The 24,672-nt window shown below is 36.6% G+C and overlaps 1 protein-coding gene across 13 annotated transcripts; it reads left to right on the top strand.

Moving 5' to 3' along the window:
• Positions 1 to 23,600, top strand: LOC127644880 (uncharacterized). 13 transcript variants are annotated; one of them, XM_052128292.1, is made up of 15 exons: positions 1 to 386; positions 695 to 784; positions 1,371 to 1,460; positions 8,990 to 9,139; positions 9,458 to 9,547; positions 12,572 to 12,721; positions 13,046 to 13,135; positions 16,175 to 16,351; positions 20,062 to 20,787; positions 20,876 to 21,050; positions 21,139 to 21,434; positions 21,525 to 21,694; positions 21,784 to 22,038; positions 22,136 to 22,480; positions 22,571 to 23,600. In XM_052128292.1, exons 1-15 carry the CDS (start codon positions 296 to 298, stop codon positions 22,745 to 22,747), a joined length of 3,072 nt encoding a protein of 1,023 aa, XP_051984252.1. In that variant the 5' UTR covers positions 1 to 295; the 3' UTR covers positions 22,748 to 23,600. The 13 variants fall into 13 exon arrangements, with proteins under 13 accessions (XP_051984252.1, XP_051984253.1, XP_051984255.1 ...); XM_052128293.1 differs by lacking the exon at positions 695 to 784; XM_052128295.1 differs by lacking the exon at positions 8,990 to 9,139 and having other exon boundaries at positions 22,571 to 23,599.
• The last annotated feature ends 1,072 nt before the right edge of the window (positions 23,601 to 24,672 follow it).

Below are 24,672 nucleotides of genomic sequence, written 5' to 3'. Positions count from 1 at the left end.
TTGTGAGAGAATTGCAGAGTTCTGATAAACATTAACTTTTACTCAAATAAATGCACCAAAGTTTCTATATTATATGATGTTTAGCTCATGTTTGCAGAAACGTACAAAACTGTAAACGATCTACTCTACTGATACTCCTAAACCTGTTGTTTTGTTTATTTCTACATTATTCGAGCATCGGATTCATGTTTATAAATGTCACCAATATTCTCATCATCCTAAACGAAGACTTGTTTGAACAGGAATAACACCAGGTGTTTCAACTGAGATCTGCGGGATAAAACATTGTAAAGTTATGATTATTAAAGAAGAGATTGAGGACATGAGTTATCCAGAATCATGCAGTTCAAATGTCATGAAAAATGAAGCTGCTGAGGAACAAAGAGGTTGGTGTCCATTCTTCATAATTATTTTCTGTTCATGAACAATAGTGTTATAAAACTTCAAGTAGTTCACCACATTTGATGGCTGTAGTTATTTTTCAATTCGCAGGATCTGTTAAATCAAGGAAAATTACTTAAAAAATAAAACAAAATTAACATAAAAGAATTCATTAAATCTTGCTGTTTAGATGACATTAAAATAGATATATGTCACTTGTAGCTTTCTGCTATACAATTTGAGGTCAGTTTTATTGCAATAATTTTAAGATTTGTCCTTTGAAATGAAAGACTATTTTGTGTTTTAATTTTAGATCTGATGGACATGAAAGAGGAAAATCAAGAACTAAATGAAGTCGAAGAGAAACACCGTCCAGATCAGACACTTCATGATTTCATAACAGGTGAAGAATAATTTATTGGTTCACCTCTTGTGGGTGAAGTCTCCATTCTCTGTTCAGTAAATCCGCTCACATGTTTATTATGTCTGGGACATGCATTGCGAGTATTGAATAAGTGTGTGCTGCTCCATATAATCAGTTACTGTGCTAGAATGTGCAGTCGAGTCAAGCATGTACCCCCCGAAAATGTATATAATGCCAATTTTAGCCACAGGAAGGTAATTTTAATTTTATTTTTTCACTGGCGGCCAAAAGTTTGGAATAATGTACAGATTTTGCTCTTATGGAAAGAAATTGGTACTTTTATTCACCAAAGTGTCATTCAGCTGATCACAATGTATAACTACAGCCACATTTGATGGCTGTAGTTATTTTTCAATTCGCAGGATCTGTTAAATCAAGGAAAATTACTTAAAAAATAAAACAAAATTAACATAAAAGAATTCATTAAATCTTGCTGTGTAGATGACATTAAAATAGATATATAGTCACTTGTAGCTTTCTGCTATACAATTTGAGGTCAGTTTTATTGCAATAATTTTAAGATTTGTCCTTTGAAATGAAAGACTATTTTGTGTTTTAATTTTAGATCTGATGGACGTGAAAGAGGAAAATCAAGAACTAAATGAAGTCGAAGAGAAACACCATCCAGATCAGACACTTCATGATTTCATAACAGGTGAAGAATAATTTATTGGTTCACCTCTTGTGGGTGAAGTCTCCATTCTCTGTTCAGTAAATCCGCTCACATGTTTATTATGTCTGGGACATGCATTGCGAGTATTGAATAAGTGTGTGCTGCTCCATATAATCAGTTACTGTGCTAGAATGTGCAGTCGAGTCAAGCATGTTCCCCCCGAAAATGTATATAATGCCAATTTTAGCCACAGGAAGGTAATTTTTATTTTATTTTTTCACTGGCGGCCAAAAGTTTGGAATAATGTACAGATTTTGCTCTTATGGAAAGAAATTGGTACTTTTATTCACCAAAGTGTCATTCAGCTGATCACAATGTATAGTCATGACGTTAATAACAAGAAAAATTACTATTAAGATTTAAACAAATTTTTTTTAACTACTTCAAAGAGTTCTCATCAAAAAATCCTCTGCATGCAGCAATGACAGTTTTGCAGATCCTTGACATTCTAACTGTCAGTTTGTCCAGATTCTCAGGTGACATTTCACCCCACGCTTCCTGTAGCACTTGCCATAAATGTGACTGTCTTGTTGGGCACTTCTCACTCACCTTACAGTCTAGCTGATCCCACAAAAGCGCAATGGGGTTAAGATCCATAACACTCTTTTCCAATTATCTGTTGTCCAATGTCTGTGTTTCTTTGCCCACTCAAATATTTTCTTTTTCTAGAAAAATCTGTTTATTTTTGGCCATTTTTACCCAATAATGACCTTAAGACATGCCAGTCTATTGCATACTGTGCCGACCATGTCAAGACAATATTTGGCTAATTTTCCCATGTATTAAATTATTATTTTTAGGCTATTATTATTATCCAAGTAATATTACAAATCATTTGCTCATAGACGCACAGACACGCTATAAGAAACACAATTTATTATATTATTAAGAACAGATGACAGAAAAGCCATCTACGCATGTATGTTTGTATGGAGGCTTGCAGTCTCGTGGAAAATGCGCATTAAAATGTTATCACTCTTTCTTTGTTTGGTTTTGTTGCAAGAACAGTATTGTATATGAGAATGCTGCAAATAACCTCAGACATCTCAGCTCAGGAGGTGCTTTGAGTTCAGTTCGCTTTGTTTCCATGGAGAAGTTCATTGTGACCAAAACTCTGCAGCCTATACATCTGTGATTAAAACATAAAATAATACATAAACACGTTTCCTTTGAACCATAATTTATATTTCAGTGATTATTATCTTTATTATAATTATTATTTTTACATTTATAATTGTTTTTATGTCTTCATTTGTATAAGTAATTTTCCGCCTGAATGTTTAGACGGATACTTGCCTGACAGTAAATGGAAAGGAGGTTACATATATATATATATATATATATATATATATATATATATATATATATATATATATATGGGTCAAAGACGTGACGCTTGCTTTTTCTGTCCGACTGAACTTTTTACCAATTAATAAACATTAAAATGAATAAAATTATAACATGTATGTCTACCACCTCCCTTATACATATGCCCACTCTTATTTCTTTAAAAATAATTGGCTTATTGGCCATTTTCTGCCACCTGAAGTGTGAAAACATCATGTGGGGCTGACCGTCCGGCCTTGACTTCTGTTTGGACAACTGGTTTTAAATCAAACTAAAATAATTTAAATATAATCCTTACCCTATTTGGCATAATTTTAAACTTGTTTTCCATTGATTGACAAAGTTATGAAACATTTGTACACACATTTCAATCATAATAAACAAACAAATCTTGTCCGAAGATGTTCATTGTCTGAAATATCATCTGGGGCGTACCATCAAGAAAATACAATTAAGGGACTTTTATTTTGACAATCATCTCAAAGAGGATGTTGCATCAGCCAGCCTCATGGTGAGGGTCCCACAGAGACAACTAGCAGGTGAGTAGTCACTCTCATTTTTACAAACAAATCCTCTTTAAAACTGCTGCAGTGTATACGTCACATTTTGATATCATGTGGGGCGACCAACCTAAAACTGTAAATAATAAGTTTTATACGCAAATCTTTATTTTTAATGTAAATTTGTCAGTGATATGTGGTGAGAAGAAGCTAGCTTGGGTTCTATAGCTAAGCATTAGCCTGTTATACTTGATTAAACTTGAAAACATCATCTGGGGCGACCGAGCATCATCTGGGGCGACCGCCACTGATTGCTTAAATGATAGAAAACACATATCATGTATTTGTAGTTTCTGTATGCAGATGTTTTTATTCATTATATGCATTTAGTTGTTTTAAATAACTTTCTACATTTCACCACATATTTTTTCTAAATTTCAATAATTTCCATCCTACTTCAGAGAGGACTAAGCTTACTTCTTTTTGATTATTATGTTTTTATCAGAGAAATATGTGAATATTAAGCATTCATTCTACTTTTTCCAATTCCTTTTCTAACTCTGTGTATGTTTAAATATACTTTTTTTCTAGATGGCCCCACTAACAAGCAAAGAAAAGACTGCTCGCTACAGGCAGCGGATCAATGCAGATCCTGTAGCAAGAGCTGACTATCTTGCCAGGAAAAAAGAAAGGTAAAATCTATAGGTAGTTAACAGTACATAAAATGTAATGTTAGGCCACCAGAATCAGTGACAGTATACTAATGTCAATAGTTTATTATACAATAATTTGTTTCAGCTACCAGAGAAGAAAGCAAAAGGGCACAATCAAATACATTAAGTCAGATGAACTATCAGAGAGAGAGAGGAAGAAACAGAAAGCCAAGTGGAAGGCTGCATCAAAAGGTTACAGGGAGAGGAAGAAGATAGAAAAGGCGATGCTGGAAATGACACCACCATCCTTAGAAAACACCCCACCAGTTTTAGTTGGTATAGGGCTTTATGAGCAGCAGGAGAATCCAGAGCAAATTGTGGTGAATCCCCTACCTCTAGTGGAGGAATTTAATCCACCGATGTCCTCTACACCAGAGAGAGAAAGAGAGAAAACACCCGAGAAACGAGAAAGAAAGAGAAAGAGACTGCAGGCTCAGAATCGTAAACTAGGTGAGGAGAACCGAAAACTGGAAGAAAAACTAGCAGAGATGATAAAGGAAAATGCTGTTCAATGTTATGTCCAAGCGTTTAATGCATTAGTATTGAAAATATTAATATGATGTTTATGTGTCAAATGAAATAGTGAGGAAACTGTTAATGTTATGAAATGTGTCAAATGAAATGGATATGCTGATTCTTCATAAAATTTCATTAAATGTGTTTTACTATCAAAATCATTGAATAGTCTTAATTGCCTGCTGTTTTTCATCATGTGGGGCGACCACTTGTCATGTGGGGTAACCAACCATATTCAATTCTGTAGTAAATTCAAAAAATAATGTCTGTCCATTTTGGTTGAAATATAATTAATTGGTATAAATCAGTTTTATGGATTATATGAGTAAAAAAAATATGTAATTGCTTTATGAGGGTGACACTGCCATTATAGATAAAAATGTATTTAACATAATTTGCAATAAATGAAAGGACACATGAGTATATCTTTCTTAAACAGTTCAGTTAATTACTGATACTTCTTAAAATATAACTTATGTAAAGGAAATCTATTAATTTTAAGATAAATTACGGTCGCCCCAAATGACTTTTTTAAGGTCGTTGCCCTATTCATTTGAGTTTAAAAGCACTAAAATATCTTTGTTTGAAGTTTTCACACACATGCATGTGTAGACTACACTCCAAATGTTTAGAAAATAGCCAAATATATTATTATTTCAAGTATTTTAAAAATGGGCCTCTCAAAGGCCTTATACGTCATTGACCCATATATATAAATTCAAATTGCACTCCAAACAAAACTAAAAAGCAAATAAAATAATGAAGTGATAAAAATATATATATATATATATATATATATATATATATATATATATATATATATATATTAGGGCTGTCGATTTAACACATTAAATCAGTGGAATTAATTTGACTAAAAATAACGTGTTTAAGAAATTAACGCCATTAATCGCAATGCCCCCCGGAACCTAATATGGAAGATTCCTGGGAAACGCAAGCTTGTAGTTCCACCTGTTTACTCCAGAGGGCAGTAAGTGAAATTTCAGCTGTGTGGCAACGCACAGTTTATACAGTGAAGAAAACAACCATCCAGCAGCAGACACACAACACAAACATGCATTCAAAACACTTGGAGTGCAAATCCGAACTAAGGGATCTCAAGATATGTTTAAAGATTGAGTATTAAACTATATTTAACTTGACACAGTGACCTAAACATTGTATTTTTATGACGCAACACACCCGAGACGCTACACAAGCATGTCTGACGCAGGTGTATATTGATGTGTCCTTAAACAAGTCCTCATAATAAATCTCCAACTGATTGACAAATTGACTTGTGAAATGGATTGCTGTGAACTATATACCAATGATTGACTTATGATCAATAATATGGTAGTAAACAATACATTGTATTCTAAAACCGCTTTTTGTATTGTCTTATCAATGATTAACTGTTCTGCCACAAGAATGTAATGCATATTAATTATCTGAATATGTTTTTATTTTTATATATAAATATAAAAAAATACATAAAATTAAATATTTAAAGATAACTATGTATAATTATTTCATCATTATATATTGAATTATTGTTATATGAGGGGCTTTCTCAGCAAATATTTGTATATGGGATTAATCGCGATTAATCGGGACACCATGTAATTAATTCGATTAAAAATTTTAATAGATTGACAGCCCTAATATATATATATATATATATTTGGCCGCCATTGTTTGTAACGCTGTCAATCGATTAAAATTTATATATAAATAATTATTTTATCACTTCATTATTTTCTTTTCTTTTTCATTTAGTTTGGAGTGCAATTTGAATTCAGAAATATATTTGATTTAAGGTTTTCATTTTTGAAATAAATGAATTTCATTTTCATTGCAAAATCACTAAAGCAAGAATATTCACCGATCCCTCAGCCATGGGTTTGCCAACATAACTGGATATTGCGTATATATATATATATATATATATATATATATATATATATATATATATATATATAAATCATCATGAGGGAACAAAACTAATTTATTCATTAGAATTTTTAGTTTAAATAAATAGAAAATAAAGTTCAAAGTTTGAAATCAAGGTGTCTTGCTTTATTTTGTAGGCTTAACCCGAACATTGCTTAATGAAAATTAACTCATAGTAACACCTAGCATCCAACCAGTGGTAAAACCAGCGGTTCGAGTTTTTTTTTTTCTGCGGCCAACCGACCAATCAAAACTTGGTCGACCAAGACTCTTATCATCGACTAAAATTTGGTGGACTATCAGGGCACATCCTAATAATGTCCTGACTATAGAGATTGCTAAGACATGTGACCAACTGGGCGGCAACGTCATCAGAACGCAAAGAATTATGGGTATATTTGGCCCTTTTACATGGGCTGGCATCGCATAGCAGGCTAGTGGCATGAAAATAATAAAAAAAATTAGCGTGAAAAACAGAATATAATCCTACAAAATGCAGCGGGCTAAAGAAAACATTGTCGGACCATACTGCCTAAAACTACATCCTAATGCAAAGACGAGATATGACGAGAAAATAAAGGGAATCAAAGGACTGGATTCTTACGAGCATAGTGACTGTTCAGGGGAGGTCAACCTGAAAAGGCTGTGTTGTGGTGCTTTTGCAGACAGCCTGAATGTTTGCACAGACATGGTTGCTTGCGATAATCAGAACTGTCCTATACAGTGGTTCCATTTAGGTTGCGTGGGACAGCGCACCAGCCAGAGAAGAGTTATGGCAATGCGATGCTTGCACATGTCTGTGACTTATCACCCACAACCTACCTCATACATTTCCAGTTATCTTTTATATGGACTCTTTATAAATGTCTTCATCTAAATGTATTTACATGTTAAATATGTAAAGAAACTGAAATTAAGTTGGTTGTTACTACCATTTAAATTATGTAATTGTGTATTGCAATCCAAACTGATTTTGCACAATTCTTCCTTAATACAGATAAAGGAGGCAGAATTTCATTCAGTCTTTGTGTATTTTATTTACAGAGATGGCTAAAAATCATTACATGTGAGAAGTGACATTACAAAATCTTTTGAAAAAAAAAAAATATATATATTTACATATTAGATGTGAGCATGGTGTATAATTCTAACACGACGGCTTCACAACAATACTTGGACACATATTGGTCAAAGCACAGCACACAACCACAATTTTATCCAGCAAAGTCTTATCCTCCCCCTCACAAGGCACCACATATCCCAGGCCCAGTCAGGATCACACTCCAACATTTCATAGGCATGTTTGCCTGCAAACACAGTCACCAAATAAATTGCTATGTAGCCTAGATGTACAACATTTAAAACTGATTAACGTTACGCTTTAGTTCATTGGTAACTTAAGCTCATTTTCTAGCCATTTCATGCTAGTTAACAGTAAACATTGGCCTAACGTCAAATCTAATGGTCTGGTTAAATCAAACAAAACACGCTGGTTATTTGCCCACAACATAACATTTACAATTACTCTCTGTAATTTAACTTTGTGAAAATGCTTTGAACACACCATCATGTGTGGTGGAGTGTTATCGAAGGTAATCTTGGGCCTCCTTACTGCTGCTATCCATGCCATTCGTCGCACTTTTTGTCACCTCTGAAACGCGGCTTGTACTATTATTTTTCCACGCTGGAAAACGATAAAAGGATTTTCCGTTCTTAAGCTTTATGCCACTTCTGTCTTGAGAACGACTATTGCAGTTTATAACACAGCAGGTAGACGGCATCTTGAACACTGCGTTCTTCCCTCCATGCAATCAAGTCTGGAGCCTTCTGTTTGTGCCGCGGATTCCCAAAATGCTTTGCGTTCACCACTGGTAATACGTCACGATGACTTCACATTAGCAATCTCTATACTTTGTGATCAGTTGAATACCACTTTGGTGAATTATAGTACCAATTTCCTTCAGAAACAGCAAAATCTGTACATTATTCCAAACTTTTGGCTGCCAGTGTATGTAACGCATTAAACAGTCAACTATTAATCACAGAAATTCACACAATAAATTAGCTCTAATTTAATCAGCCCTAATAATTAATCACACTAAATTAATGTGTTTAAAACAACAGTCCTAATATATATAAATGTGTGTAATATGTGGCTGCAAAATTGTGTGGCCAGTTATTATGTAATTTGATAAATGTAGAATCTGTTTGTTACTTCATCTTTTACTTTGATTGACTGTATCTATGTTTCCATCCAAGTTGCAAATTTAATTTATGAAAAATAACCTTAATATTGCAAAATCAATGTGTGAATAAAGCAACGTTTCCATCCCATGTGTTAAAAAAAATAAATAAATCTGACATTGAATAATATGGGCAAACTTTAAATGATAGACAATGCAGTAAATAAGTCTGTAAATTGGTATTCATGTTTATAAATGTCACCAATATTCTCATCATCCTAAACGAAGACTTGTTTCAACAGGAACAGGAATAACACCAGGTGTTTCAACTGAGATCTGCGGGATAAAACATTGTAAAGTTATGATTATTAAAGAAGAGATTGAGGACATCAGTTATCCAGAATCATGCAGTTCAAATGTCATGAAAAATGAAGATACTGAGCAACAAAGAGGTTGGTGTCCATTCTTCATGGTTTATTATTGTCTGTTCTTGAACAATAATGTTATAAAACTTCAAGTATTTCTCCACATTTGATGGCTGTAATTATTTCTCAATTCGTAGGAGCTGTTAAATAATTTAATCAAAGAAAATTACTTAAAAAATGAAACAAAATGTACGTAAAAGAATTCATTAAATCTTGCTGTTTAGATGACATTAAAATAGATATTTGTCACCTGTAGCTTTCTGCTATATAATTTGAGGTCAGTTTTATTGCAAGATTTAAGATTTGTCCTTTGAAATGAAAGACTATTTTGTGTTTTCATTTTAGATCTGATGGACGTGAAAGAGGAAAATCAAGAACTAAATGAAGTCGAAGAGAAACACCATCCAGATCAGACACTTAATGATTTCATAACTGGTGAAGAATAATTTATTGGTTCACCTCTTGCGGGTGAAGTCTCCATTCTCTGTTCAGTAAATCCGCTCACATGTTTATTATGTCTGGGAATATGTCTGTGCTAGAATGTGCAGTCGAGTCAAGCATGTACCCCCTGAAAATTAATATAATGCTAATTTTAGCCACAGGAAGGTAATTGTTATTTTATTTTTTCACTGGCGGCCAAAAGTTTGGAATAATGTGCAGATTTTGCTGTTTTGGAAAGAAAATGGTACTTTTATTCACCAAAGTGTCATTCAGCTGATCACAATGTATAATCATGACATGTGCAGCAATGACAGCTTTGCAAATTCTTGGCATTCCAGCTGTCATTTTTTACAGATACTCCACACTTCCTGTAGCACTTGCCATAGATGTGGCTGTCTTGTTGGGAACTTCTTACGTACCTTACAGTCTAGCTGATCCCACAAAAGCTCAATGGGGTTAAGATCCATAACACTCTTTTCCAATTATCTGTTGTCCAATATCTGTGTTTCTTTGCCCACTCTAACCTTTTCTTTTTGTTTTTCTGTTTCAAAAGTGGCTTTTTCTTTGCAATTCTTCCCATAAGGCCTTCACCCCTGAGTCTTCTGTTTACTGTTGTACATGAAACTGGTGTTGAGCGGGTAGAATTCAATGAAGCTGTCAGCTGAGGACATGTGAGGTGTCTATTTCTAAAACTAGAGACTCTGATGTACTTATCCTCTTGTTCAGTTGTACAGCTGACCTTCCACATCTCTTTCTGTCCTTGTTAGAGCCAGTTGTTCTTTGTCTTTGAAGACTGTAGTGTACACCTTAGTATGAAATCTTCAGTCTTTTGGCAATTTCAAGCATTGAGCCTTTATTCCTCAAAACAATGATTAGCTGATGAGTTTCTAGTGAAAGCTGTTTCTTTTTTGCCATTATTTTTTTATTTTTTTTACCTGATATGGACCTTAAGACATGCCAGTCTATTGCATACTGTGGCAATTCAAAATCAAATGCAAAGGCAATTTTAAGCTTCATTTTACAAACCAAATAGTTTTCAGCAGTGTTTGACATAATGGCAAGTGGTTTTCTAGTACCAAATTTGCAATTTATTATGATTACTCAAAGATAAGGTGTTGGAGTGAATGCTGCTGGAAATGGGGCCTGGCTAGATTTTATAAAAAAATATTTTTTTTCAAATAGTGATGGTGCTGTTTTTTACATCAGTAATGTCCTGACTATACACTCACCTAAAGGATTATTAGGAACACCATACTAATACTGTGTTTGACCCCCTTTCGCCTTCAGAACTGCCTTAATTCTACGTGGCATTGATTCAACAAGGTGCTGAAAGCATTCTTTAGAAATGTTGGCCCATATTGATAGGATAGCATCTTGCAGTTGATGAAGATTTGTGGGATGCACATCCAGGGCACGAAGCTCCCGTTCCACCACATCCCAAAGATGCTCTATTGGGTTGAGATCTGGTGACTGTGGGGGCCATTTTAGTACAGTGAACTCATTGTCATGTTCAAGAAACCAATTTGAAATGATTCGAGCTTTGTGACATGGTGCATTATCCTGCTGGAAGTAGCCATCAGAGGATGGGTACATGGTGGCCATAAAGGGATGGACATGGTCAGAAACAATGCTCAGGTAGGCCGTGGCATTTAAACGATGCCCAATTGGCACTAAGGGGCATAAAGTGTGCCAAGAAAACATCCCCCACACCATTACACCACCACCACCAGCCTGCACAGTGGTAACAAGGCATGATGGATCCATGTTCTCATTCTGTTTACGCCAAATTCTGACTCTACCATCTGAATGTCTCAACAGAAATCGAGACTCATCAGACCAGGCAACATTTTTCCAGTCTTCAACTGTCCAATTTTGGTGAGCTCTTGCAAATTGTAGCCTCTTTTTCCTATTTGTAGTGGAGATGAGTGGTACCCGGTGGGGTCTTCTGCTGTTGTAGCCCATCCTCCTCAAGGTTGTGCGTGTTGTGGCTTCACAAATGCTTTGCTGTATACCTCGGTTGTAATGAGTGGTTATTTCAGGCAAAGTTGCTCTTCTATCAGCTTGAATCAGTCGGCCCATTCTCCTCTGACCTCTAGCATCAACAAGGCATTTTTGCCAACAGGACTGCCGCATACTGGATGTTTTTCCCTTTTCACACCATTCTTTGTAAACCTTAGAAATGGTTGAGCGTGAAAATCCCAGTAACTGAGCAGATTGTGAAATACTCAGACCGGCCCGTCTGGCACCAACAACCATGCCACGCTCAAAATTGCTTAAATCACCTTTCTTTCCCATTCTGACATTCAGTTTGGAGTTCAGGAGATTGTCTTGACCAGGACCACACCCCTAAATGCATTGAAGCAACTGCCATGTGATTGGTTGATTAGATAATTGCATTAATGAGAAATTGAACAGGTGTTCCTAATAATCCTTTAGGTGAGTGTACTTTGTGATCAGTTGAATGCCACTTTTCTGAATTAAAGTGCCAATTTCCTTCCGAAACGGCAAAATCTGTACATTATTCCAAACTTTTGGCTGCCAGTGTATGTAACGCATTAAACACTCAAATATTAATCGCAGAAATTCACACAATAAATTAGCTCTAATTTAATCAGCCCTAATAATTAATCACACTAAATTAATGTGTTAAAACAACAGTCCTAATATATATAAATGTGTGTAATATGTGGCTGCAAAATTGTGTGGCCAGTTATTATGTAATTTGATAAATGTAGAATCTGTTTGTTACTTCATCATTTACTTTGATTGGCTGTATCTATGTTTCCATCCAAGTTGCAAATTTAACTTATGGAAAAAAAACGTAATATCGCAAAATCAATGTGTGAATAAAGCAACGTTTCCATCCCATGTATTAAAAAAATTAATAAATCTGACATTAAATAATATGGGCAAACTTTAAAGGATAGACAATGCAGTAAATATGTCTGTAAATTGGGATTCATGTTTATAAATGTCACCAATATTCTCATCATCCTAAACAAATACTTGTTTCAACAGGAACAGGAATAACTCCAGGTGTTTCAACTGAGATCTGCAGGATAAAACATTGTAAAGTTATGATTATTAAAGAAGAGATTGATTACATGAGTTATCCAGAATCATGCAGTTCAAATGTCATGAAAAATGAAGATACTGAGGAACAAAGAGGTTTGTGTCCATTCTTCATTATTTATTATTGTCTGTTCATTAAGATTAAAGTTAAAAAAAGCTTCAAGTAGTTCACCACATTTGATGGCTGTAGTTATTTTTCAATTCCTAGGAGCTGTTAAATAATTTAATCAATCAAAGAAAATGACTAAAAATAAAACAAAATGCACATAAAAGGATTCATTAAATCTTGCTGTTTAGATCACATTCAAATAGATATTAGTCACTTGTAGCTTTCTGCTGTATAATTTGAGGTCAGTTTTATTGCAATAATTTTAAGATTTGTCCTTTGAAATGAAAGACTATTTTGTGTTTTAATTTTAGATCTGATGGACGTGAAAGAGGAAAATCAAGAACTAAATGAAGTCGAAGAGAAACACCATCCAGATCAGACACTTCATGATTTCATAACTGGTGAAGAATCATTTGTTGGTTCACCTCTTGCGGGTGAAGTCTCCATTCTTTGTACAGTAAATCCGCTCATATGTTTATTATGTCTGGGACATGCATCGCGAGTATTGAATAAGTGTGTGCTGCTCCATATAATCAGTTACTGTGCTAGAATGTGCAGTCGAGTCAAGCAATGAATAATGCCTGTTTTACACTGCTCGCCGAAGCAGTACGTGAGCCGAACTAAAGTAGTGCATCACAACAATTTTTATGTAAACAATGTGTGAAAATACATAGAAAATAATGTTATAAAATGGTTATCAAGAGTGAGCTATAAGTGTTGCAAATGTGATTGCATTTATTAATATAGTGAGAAATAAGTAATTATGCACAAACACTGAATAGCATTTTATCTTTGTTCAAACAACAGCCAGAACTTAAGTGTTGAGTACTTTCCTCACATAAAGGACGTGCTTCCAATATGTTAACTCACCATCTTCACCAGCAGCCAGGTACAACATCCCATGTTTTTTTTTCCTTTAGTAATTAATCCTAATAATGTCAAAAGTTGAGAGTAATAGAGCACTTAGACACCAGAACTCCTGCTGCTCTGCTGCTTCTGTCCTGTTAACATGAATGGCAAAATAAATATGTTGTCCTGTTTCGGTATGCAGTGTAAAACAGACTTATGCATGCACTGCTCCATACAATCGATTACTGTGTGAAGATGTGCTGTCAAATCCTGCATGTATGTCCTAAAAATGTAGAAATGCCAATTTTAGCCACAGGTGGAGAAAAAAAACAGATACTGAATTAATTGCATAATAATAATTAACAGCCCTAATAATTAATCACACTAAATTAATGCGTTAAATCAACAGTCCTAATATATATAAGTGTGGGTAATATGTGGCTGCAAAACTGTATAGCCTGTATTATGCAATTTGATAAATGTAGAATCTGTGTGTTCATAATTGACTTGGAAACTAACTAGCTATGGAAACATAGCTACAGAAAATCAAAGTAGCAAATGTAATGCTAAAACAAAACATAATATCATTGAAACAATGTGTGCATAAAACTTCATTTCAATCCCATGTGTTTAAATACCAAAATCGTCACTTCGAGAGAAATTGTAGTCACTATTATTAATATAATACTGGCGGTTTAGAGCACACAAACAAAACAGTGTAAAGAACTTTGTCTCATGTCTGAGAGCGACAGCATCTGCTCTTAGTTTATATTTAACTTATTTGCTCTACGAACTCTTTGACACTGTTATTTCAGGATGATCATTGCAACATTTCAGATATGATTCCACTCGCTTGTTAGTCCGTCTGAAATTACATTTTGTTATGTAACAAATTATTTAGTCACATTAACATTTACATTAACATTATTCACATTTAAAATTTGCATAGAAATACTGTATGTGGTTGGAAACCCAGCTTGTGTTGATTGGCTGGTGTGATGGCAGAGGATACAGAGAGTTGTTTTGCAGAAGGAGCGAGCGAGTGAGATGAGTAAAAAGCAGTGATGCACCGGTCCTCTGACTGGTGTCTTTATATTAAAGACAAACAGAATGCATTTCCTGAGATTGATCATGATTAACTGTTTTACACTATACAGTGGATATAAAAAGTCTACACACCCTTGTTAAAATGCCAGGTTCTTGTGTGAATGAGACAACGATAAATCAGGTCAGAACTTTTCCCACCTTTAATATGACCTATAATGTGAACAATTCAATTGAAAAACAAACTGAAATCTTTGAGAGGGAAAAATAAAAAAACTCACAATAACCTGGCTGCATAAGTGTGCACACCGTCTTATAACTGGGGATGTGGCTGTGTTCAGAATTAACCAATCACATTCAAACTCATGTTAAATAGAAGTCATTACACACCAGCCATCATTTAAAGTGACTCTGATTAATCACAAATAAAGTTCAGCTGTTCTAGTAGGATTTTCCTGACATTTTCTTCGTTGCATCTCAGAGCAAAAGCCATGGTCTGCAGAGAGCTTCCAAAGCTCAGAGGGATCTCATTGTTGAAAGATATCATTCAGGAGAAGGGTACAAAAGAATTTCCAAAGCATTAGATATACCATGGAACACAGTGAAGACTGTCATCATCAAGTGGAGAAAATATGGCACAACAGAGACATTACCAAGAACTGGACGTCCCTCCAAAATTGATGAAAAGACGAGAAGAAAACTGGTCAGGGAAGCTTCCAAGAGGCCTACAGCAACATTAAAGGAACTGCAGGAATTTCTAGCAAGTACTGCCTGTGTGCTACATGTGACAACAATTTCCTGTATTCTTCATATGAATGGGCTATGGGGTAGGGTGGCAAGACATAAGCCTTTTCTTACAAAGAAAAACATCCAAGCCCGGCTGAAGTTTGCAAAAACCAACATCAAGTCTCCCAAAAGCACGTGGGAAAATGTGTTATGGTCTGATGAAACCAAGGTTGAACTTTTTGGCCATAATTCCAAAAGGTATGTTTGGCGCAAAAACAACACTGCACATCACCCAAAGAACACCATACCCACAGTGAAGCATGGTGGTGGCAGGATCATGCTTTGGGGCTGTTTTTCTTCAGCTGGAACTTAGTAAGGGTGGAGGGAATTATGAACAGTTCCACATACCAGGCAATTTTGGCACAAAACTTTCAGGCATCCGTTCGAAAGCTGAAGATGAAGACAGATTTGGAGTGCTTTTGCAAAGAAGAGTGGGCAAATATTGCCACGCCAAGATGTGCCATGCTAATAGACTCAAAAAGACTGAGTGCTGTAATAAAATAAAAATGTGCTTCAACAAATTATTTGTTCAAGGGTGTGCACACTTATGCAACCAGGTTATTGTGAGTTTTTAACAAAGATTTCAGTTTGTTTTTCAATTGAATTATTCACATTATAGGTCACATTAAATGTGGAATAAGTTCTGAAATGATTTATCTTTGTCTCATTCTTTTACATCACAAGAACCTGGCATTTTAACAGGGGTGTGTAGACTTTTTATAACCACTGTATTTATTTAAAGTTGTAAATTTTCTTTACAGGATTAACAGAGCAAAACCAACACCAAGTACCCTCTGGAACATGTTTAAGTGCCCCAGAAAAGATGGAGTTAATTAAAGAGGAGTTGAAAGATGTGAGTGATGTGAGTGATGAGAGTGAAGACGTCAGTATTTCAGAACCATTCAGACTGAAGTATAAACATACTAAGAAAAAAAGAGGTTGGTGTTTATTCTTGATCTTTATTTTATGACTGCTGAGGAACATTAAGTTAACAAACTTTCAAGCAGTTCACCAGATTTGGTGGATATTATAAAATCATAGGAGCTGTAAAGTGGTGAAAAAGAACTGAAAAGCCATTGACCTACTTGAATCTGATCCAAACATTTTCCTCCGCAAATACAATACATCGCAAACACAGAATGTTATCCATGGTGGCTGTGTAACCAAACATTTAAATGAAGCAGAGCCAGTGTTTATTATTTATTGTAAATCTTTTTCATATTTCAGGGAACATACAATTCCAGGAAAAATCATTAATTAATCATTAATAATGCCTCTAATAATTTTTCATTTATCCATGTATAGTAGGGGTGCTCAATTGGTGGACTCCGGTCCGGATTCGGACTGAAAGACAATTAAATCCCGACAGAGATCTGAACTTTTGTGCTAGTTATCTGACACCTGGCTAAGTGATTATGTAAGCATACGTGTATTCACCTGCGGAGCGGGAATAAATGGCATTCAGTGCAAAGTTCAGCGCTACTCACTTTATTCCTGCTCCACACGCGTTGCCGCTATAAACACAAGGCGCCGCATAAGACTATAACGTTTTTTTCCATCTAAATTTAGCTTCATTAATCCGCATGTTATGAGCCTTTCATAATAAACTGATTTTTGTTCTAATTTTGTGAAAACTAAGCAGAGGTGCCATCATGGCAAGGAAAGCCTATGTATCCTTAAATTCATCAAACAGATATTTAATGCTTCACTGTTATGTAAATTGTTTCTTTGTTGTTAGTAGATTCTCACTTTAAGGAAAATATAAAAATGGCCCATTCAGGCTTTTACATTTTTATAAATTTTCTCTCAGGGGACACCCCTGAACCCACAGTATTTTCTCTGTCAAAAGGCCTCCTATGTCCCATATAGAGGTACAGATTCTGAATATTTCAACAAAACTGGACTGCTGTCATTCAGCTTCAAAACAAACTGTTAATCTTATCTTGTAATTTTCACATCCAAGTGCCCTCGACAGATGACGTCTTGATGAAATATTTGAATCTTTTGGTAGAAAAGATCTCTCAGACCCCACTAGCTGTCTCTGGGCCCCCAATGTCCTCATCAGGATTTTTATTTTCTTTTTTTTTACAAAGTACTATTGCTGTCAACATGGCAAGTTATAAAATAAAAAAAAAAAGATACATAATTTCCTAGCTATATTACTACTGACACCATGTAAGCTACATACTATCCGGACCTTTGATGGGAAGGAAATGTAGAGGCCGGTTCTCTTGGAACTTGAATTGAGTACCCCTGATGTATAGCATTTTAACTAAGCATTTGTGCCATGAATGCAGATTGTAAACATTACAAATTACGCATTATCTGCTGCTAATATTTCTTCAAGTCACTATCAAGTAGTTTAAACAGCTTCTTTTACTGATCTTACGTGCGGTCTGTTCATAGACAAGTCAGTTCTGAACCAAAGTCACACTGCATTTAAAAATGCAGCTATAGTTAAGAATATATATATATTAATTTTTATAAATAATTACAAATTTTTTTTTAAATATTTTTATTGTAGTTATTTACCAGCCATTGTTGTAACAATATACAGTATGTGAGCAAGCCATTGACACTCAAATCAGTTGCTTGGGGTGGAAAAACTGATGGTGGATAAATATCTATATTGATGGTATGAAAAAAAATGATATACTTAAAAAGTAAATTGTTGCAGTTTGTGGACCCTTTGTATGATTTTGAAAGTCTGCTTATGGTGTTTTCTCAATGTAAATAATTTTATTTTTATGTCACTCTGCATGTTATATTCTCATTGCATTAAAAAATAGCAGAGAGGTACTGCAATTAATTTGCACTAAGCTTGTAGTAAAATCCCATAAAAACACACGTTACATGCAATATTTAACTGCAGACAAACGCATTGCAGAACCACACTGCTATTTATTTTTAATTTTTTTGCATTTTTAGATAATTAAGTATTACAATAATTTAAGAAAAGACTCTTAGTCAAGTCATTTTTATTTGTATAGCGCCTTTCACAACAAACATCGTTTCAAAGCAGCTTTACAGAAGAGCCAGTGTTTTCCTTTATATTATTTTTAAGGACCAGTGCCCGGTTACATTAAGCACCTTAAGTTAAATTTTCCCTTAAGATCACCCTAAAGTTTCCTTGAAATTTAATGGTGTTGCAGAAAACAACCCTTAAGTTTTACTTAAGGGTCTTTATAGGTAACGTCATAATCCCCTACAATTTCCCTCAAGAATAAGTGTGTCATAAAGCCTCATAACTACCATTTTCCTAAGTAAACCTTAAGGGTAGTAAAACTTCACCTTAATTGTTGGCTAAGAGTTACCACAATGTTTGTTGAAGAGTACAGCATACCAATGAAAATATTTTACGATAGTGAGAGCTCTTTAGACCATTTTAGCGAGTGTAGGATTACTATGGGGAATTGCTAATATGACGAATGTCAATCTTATATCACATCTAACTCCTCAAATTTACTTCACTACTCGCTATCAAAAGTGTCTTCCTTAAATGAATTCTCACCGGCCATAAAAGCAGAATCCTCCATTAATTGCTCCGTATGATAAACTCAAGAAATTTTATAATTCACACAGAAAACAAATTTGACACAAAAAAAGTGTATAAATCTGTAAATTTTTAGGATTGCACCTGACAAAAAATGAAAATCTGCCCATGAAGTTTTTATGCAGGAATCTGCAATAATCACAAACGACTATAATAGGTGTACCCAGAACAGCGCTGAAAAAAGTAACAGGTACTACGTGCCAATGCCATTTTTGCGCTAAGAGGTCGGACAATAATTTACACATCAATAATGATTCTAAGAAAATATATTATTCACTAAAATGGGGAAAAAAAACTGTCAAAAGTTTAAATATTCTTTGTCTAAAATTGCTCAAATGTCCATATTAGAGATCAGTGATTGGGGCATGATGAATGTGTCCATGTTAACAGTAGAATCTTATTACGGTAAAACCTGGCTCGCTGTAGTAAAACCTTTATCGATTGAGATAGGTTTTGAACAGGGGTCTCCGGAGCACCAATCTGACATTCGTGGATGCTGCTCGCCACCCCAGGCGCTTTTTTGTGACACGGTGGGCAGTCCCTGGCACTGTGATGTCACTTCCTCCCCGACTTCCGGGGACCTCCCCCGACCTCACTCCCATCCCACAGGCAGCCTTACTTCCCCTTATCGACTATCTGTGGGACTGCCGGGGGCAGGGCTGGCTTAAAACAGCCAACCTTTATTATCTTATTGTTCTCACAGAGAGTAAAAGCCCAAATATAAACCTATTTATTCAGACCTTTTTTCATTTTTAAAAATTAAAGCAGTAAAAGTAAACAATTCTTTAAAAAACTTTTAGAAAGTAATTGTACACAGATATTATACAGTGATTTATACAGTGATTTACTTCAAATTAGCCTCTCACAGCCCTAGGCAATTTTGAAGGAATTGTACACAGTTATGGGGCAGCGATTTACTTCAAATTAGCTTCTCATGGCCGTAGGCTATTTTGAAGGAATTGTACTCTGTTATGACACATCGATTTACTTCAAATTAGCCTCTTCCAAGCCTCCTTTGGGAGTAGAGCACATTGCTTTTCAGTTCTGCATGGACAGTGTCTGCCATAACACCTCTCCGATTCTGTACTGTGTTAGTTTTTATCCCAAAAGCAAAAATAACTGGGGAGTCATGCCCGCTGTGCCTGCGGATGTACTCTCATCTGAGCCAGCATCTTCGTGTCATGCACAATGTAAAGAACAAGAAGGAAAGGCTGCTGCTGTTGGCACTGGAGTCAGGACGGATCAATGTCCGTGAAGGATGTTGCCCCATGCCAGGCTGTGGTAAAGACACAACCAGGTTAGACCGGCACCTCCGTACCCACAGGGAGCTCTCAAGGGTGGCTCAGAAAGAAGCAATGGTGCTCTGCAAGAGAAAGAAGATCCTCTCTGAACTGGCTTCACTCAGGGCATCTGATCCAGATGTGCCCATGGTGTCTACCCTTGATTTGGAGGAGGACAAACCTGTGTTGGAGGATCCTGAAGTACCTTTGGACACAGAGGAGGAGTGCAGCAACACCACCTGTAAGCTCCAAACCCAAAAGCTGACCTCACTGGTGGCAGACTTGAATCTCCAGGTGGACACACTAACAGAAGCGCTGCGAAATGTCACCCGCCGGTACCGGTTGCTTAAGAGGAGGTCATCTGCCCAGGCTTCGACCAGGATAGGCCAGGTAACACAAAGACTCCTCTCCTCTCTCGTGTCTGACGATAGCAAGGAAGTCTCTGCAAATGAGCAGCCCTCCACAAGCCAGCAGCTTTCCACCCAGCTCGGCCCAGAGCCAAAAAAAGACCCTCATTACCCTGAACACATGGCAGTACTGAGTGAGTGGAACACTTGTACTGTGTGACTTGAACATTTTGTCAAATACTTTGTGTCGCTGTACTGATTCTCTCTTTTCTTTCTGCATAGATGAGCTCCTTGAGGAATACAGGAGGCATCAGGAGGGTCCAGACCCTTCAAACAAAATGAAGGAGAACGTCAGTGGTAAAATCTACATGATAAAAAAATTCATTGCCTTCATGGCGCAAGGCAAGGAGAAACTTGACACCCTCATCTTCCTCAACAAGATGGCCAGGTTACGGGCGTAAGTTCTGTTCTTAAAGTGCCAATGTTAAAATGTGACATTTGTTTTACTATTGTGATAGAGTAACACGTTGTTTGTCTGTGTGCAGGTGGATCAGCTCCCTCCAGCAAGCCAAAATCAAGGACACAACCATCCAGCACTATATCTTAAACATAGCCAAGTTTGTGAGTTTTGTCAGAGACACCCCTCCTCCGAGCTGCCGCCTCTCAAAACAAGTCCTTGTCAGGATCCAGCAGGAGCTAAGGGGCCTGTTGAAATCCATGAAAAGGGGCATGGCATTGCATCAGGTGTCAATGAAGCAAGTAAAAGAGTCACGGGTGCTCAGCATAGAGACTCTTTTGAAGTGCCGGAGTCTGGCAAAGCAGGCCATCCCAAAAATCCTAAGTAAGTTGTTTTTCATTCTATTGAACTCGTCAGCCGCAAAGAAATTTGCTATTTCCATGGTGAGAGTATGCTCTGTTTTGTTGTATATAGCCCTCCTTGAGAGCGACCCCACCCCCAAGCTGCAATGGAAGTTTTATGGCCACTTTGTGGCTTTTCTTGCCTCCATCTATGGTCACCAGGGTGGAGTTTACCAGAATATGACCATCAAAAGGGTGGAGGGGGCGAGGAAATCCACCACCGAAAACGCCTACCTGATCAACGTGAGTGTTTTCCTACCTTCTATGCCTCAGTGGGCCATTCTTTGTTGATTTCTCTTCTGAGCAGCTTGTGGTTTTTTGTGTGTCAACAGATAATATCTCACAAAACCAATCAGATGTTCGGGCCTGCCCAAATTGCACTTTCAGAGGAGGAGTACGAATGGACACGGCACTTCCTGCGCATTAAGGACATGCTGCCGGGCGGGAAGGATGCAGAATTTTTCTTTTTTACATCCAGACCGAACCCGTGCAAAAGTTTGAACAACTTCCTTCAAGAAGCCTGGAAATCAATGGGCCTGCCCGGGTGTCCAACATTTACAGACCTCCAAAACTCCATCGACGACCACGTAAGTGTTTTCTCACGTGAGCGCATGTTTTGGTAGCATTCGGTGAATGTATTCTGTTATCAAATTGCCTTTGTTTTCTCTGTCTTTCTGGGCAAAGTACACGCACATCACTGACAACCGCATGAAAATCTCAAAGTTCATGTGCCATGGCGTCGGGACGGTGGATAAATTCTACCCCATACCTCTAAATGCCAAGCAAGACGTGAAGAACCGCAGGTCCTTCGAGGCCACATTGGAGGGTCCCGAATGGTCTCCTGAAAAAGAGCAGCATCAGCAGAAGCGGAAACGACAAGGCCAGATGGCAGATCACCCCTGCAAGCGCTCTATGCCAAAGGGCTCACCAGCCACCCCTGATCGGTCCATCACTTCGGGCAGCGGCACCCTCGAGGAGATTGTGGTGAAGTACCAGGAGACAGGGGTGTCCAGCATCAAGTCCAGCAAGGTAAATTGATCTCCTGTAACCAGATTGAGTTGATGCTATGTTGGCTTACACCTTGATTATTGATTCCTCACCATTTATTTTCTTCAACAGGATGCAGAAGAAGCATCGGGGCCCAGTGGGGAAGGCCAGGTGTCCGAGCCTAGCAGGGAAGATGAGGCCTCAGAGCCTAGCAGGAAAGGCAAGGCATCGGAGGCAAACGGGAAAGGCGAGGCGTCGGAGGCCAGCTGGGAAGGCCAGGTATCTGAGCACAGTTCACCCAGCCAGTAAAAGGTATCAAGTAAGAAGAGGACACCCTTTTGTTGTCCTTTCTCCAATCAAGTCTGCACTGAAGACGAGATTAAAGCCGAGCCAGATCTCCCCTATCAAGATGAAAGAGGGGGTGGTCTCTAAGGCCCACGCGATGATGGGTCTGAACCAGCACAAGCTGGTAGATGCCAAGGTGAAGCATGCTATTAAAAGGTGCCATGCCAGGAAATACATTTTGATTTTGTTTTAACTTTCTGTGACTTTGGCAGACTGAAAACTCAGGACATTGTCACCTATTGCATTGGACAATAGACCATTTGATTTGTAATTTTAAAAGTTCCACTTTTTGTTTTTCAACTTCTGTTTGCCATGTTTGCTGTTGTGTTACAGAGAAATAGTTTTTGTCTGGTCTCTTATTTCTGACAGTGTGTTATTATTTAAACTGTTCTGGTTTGTAATTGAGCTTTCTTATAAATGGGTTTTTGATTTTTTATATTGAAGCTTCTTGTCTGTCATTTCCCCCGATATAGTGGTATTGTTGGTTTTAAATGCAATTTTAAGATGTGCTGTAATGTGATACTCCAACATCCACATTGGTGCCCAAACAGAACCATTAAACGTTACATTAAGTTATATGTAAAAAAACCCAAAAAAGAACTCTTTATTTGCATAGAATTGCTTGTACACTGAGCTCCTATCTGGTGTCTACCCTATAAGTTGCAGGTGGTATGCTGTTATGGACATTTTGAATGAACTTATTGAATGGGCCCCGATTACGATGCACGTGGACAACTCATTTACATTACATAATACATAATTATATTGAATATTATTGATTAAAACCACATGTCCAGCACTCAGGGTAGGTATGGGCATTCATCAATAATTTGGTATTTGAATATTTAAGCTCATAAAAAAAAAATATTCTATTATTCGAATATTCTATTATTTAAATGAAGGTAATTAATGAGAGACGTTGTAAAATATTTTTTTTTTGTCATAAAAGTTGCGTCACCATTAAAAAAAGCTTCTAATTATATTCAAAACAAACTTGTATCAAGTCCTGTTTTTTATATATATATATACATATATTTAAACAAGCAATGCGTAAAAACAAAAAAGAATAGTATGAAAGCATTTAAGTTCACGCGAAGAAAAAGAAACCTCTAATGAAGTAGAATGACACCGTTAATGTACAGGACGAGTATAAACATATAAATGTTTATGTTGAGAAAAACAAGCATATTCACATGCTCAGTAGACTATACTCATTTATACACACAAGTTTAAATGATGGAATGTCCTTTACCTCAGCTAGCAAAGTATTTCTCAGATGCCATGTTTGTTGTTTACAGAAACATCACAGGAATTACATTGCTACAGGGATGCTGCTTACTGACGAGCTGCACATATAGTTTTTTATTTTATTTTATATTATCCAGTACATTTAAACAGGAATCCAGCTTTCTCACAGTAAGCCACATTCTCACAATAACCCGCTTTTTTGGTGTTCATCTGAACGTATTTTTACTATTATAATAATTATTGCATAACGAATATTCAGCTACTCGTGCACATCCCTAGAATCCGCAGGTCCTTAAAAAGTCTTAATAAATTACAAGAAGTCTTACATTTCGTTTGCTGAGGTCTTAAATTGTGGGGCGTGACTAGAGGAGACCCTTAAAACAGCAAAATCATCTCTCTCTCGTGCATCTGTCATTTAGCAGCTTGAGTTTAGTATGAGCATGTGCAGGGAAGGGCGTTTTTCCTGAACTTACATTGTTACACATGTACAAACCTTCATAAACCTGTTAATTCGAAATGCAAATGGCATTATTTTGCATCTCTTTAAGCGAGCGATGCGCTAACACTGTCGCTCCTGCTTATAATCAACAAAAGCATGCAAGGTTGGAGCTGTGTTTTGAAGCCTTTCAAATCGTTGTGCT

This window comes from Xyrauchen texanus, chromosome 6 (genome assembly GCF_025860055.1).
Source record: "Xyrauchen texanus isolate HMW12.3.18 chromosome 6, RBS_HiC_50CHRs, whole genome shotgun sequence".
NCBI classification, from domain to species: Eukaryota; Metazoa; Chordata; class Actinopteri; order Cypriniformes; family Catostomidae; genus Xyrauchen; species Xyrauchen texanus.
This window is presented reverse-complemented; position numbering and strand designations above follow the sequence as displayed.

Excerpts from the sequence above, each read along its gene's own strand:
- LOC127644880 (XM_052128292.1), top strand. The coding sequence starts at position 296 with ATGATTATTAAAGAAGAGATTGAGGACATGAGTTATCCAGAATCATGC. Across the intron at positions 9,548-12,571 it reads ACTTAATGATTTCATAACTG|GAACAGGAATAACTCCAGGT; the intron begins GTGAAGAATAAT and ends TTGTTTCAACAG. Across the intron at positions 21,695-21,783 it reads AAAACGCCTACCTGATCAAC|ATAATATCTCACAAAACCAA; the intron begins GTGAGTGTTTTC and ends GTGTGTCAACAG.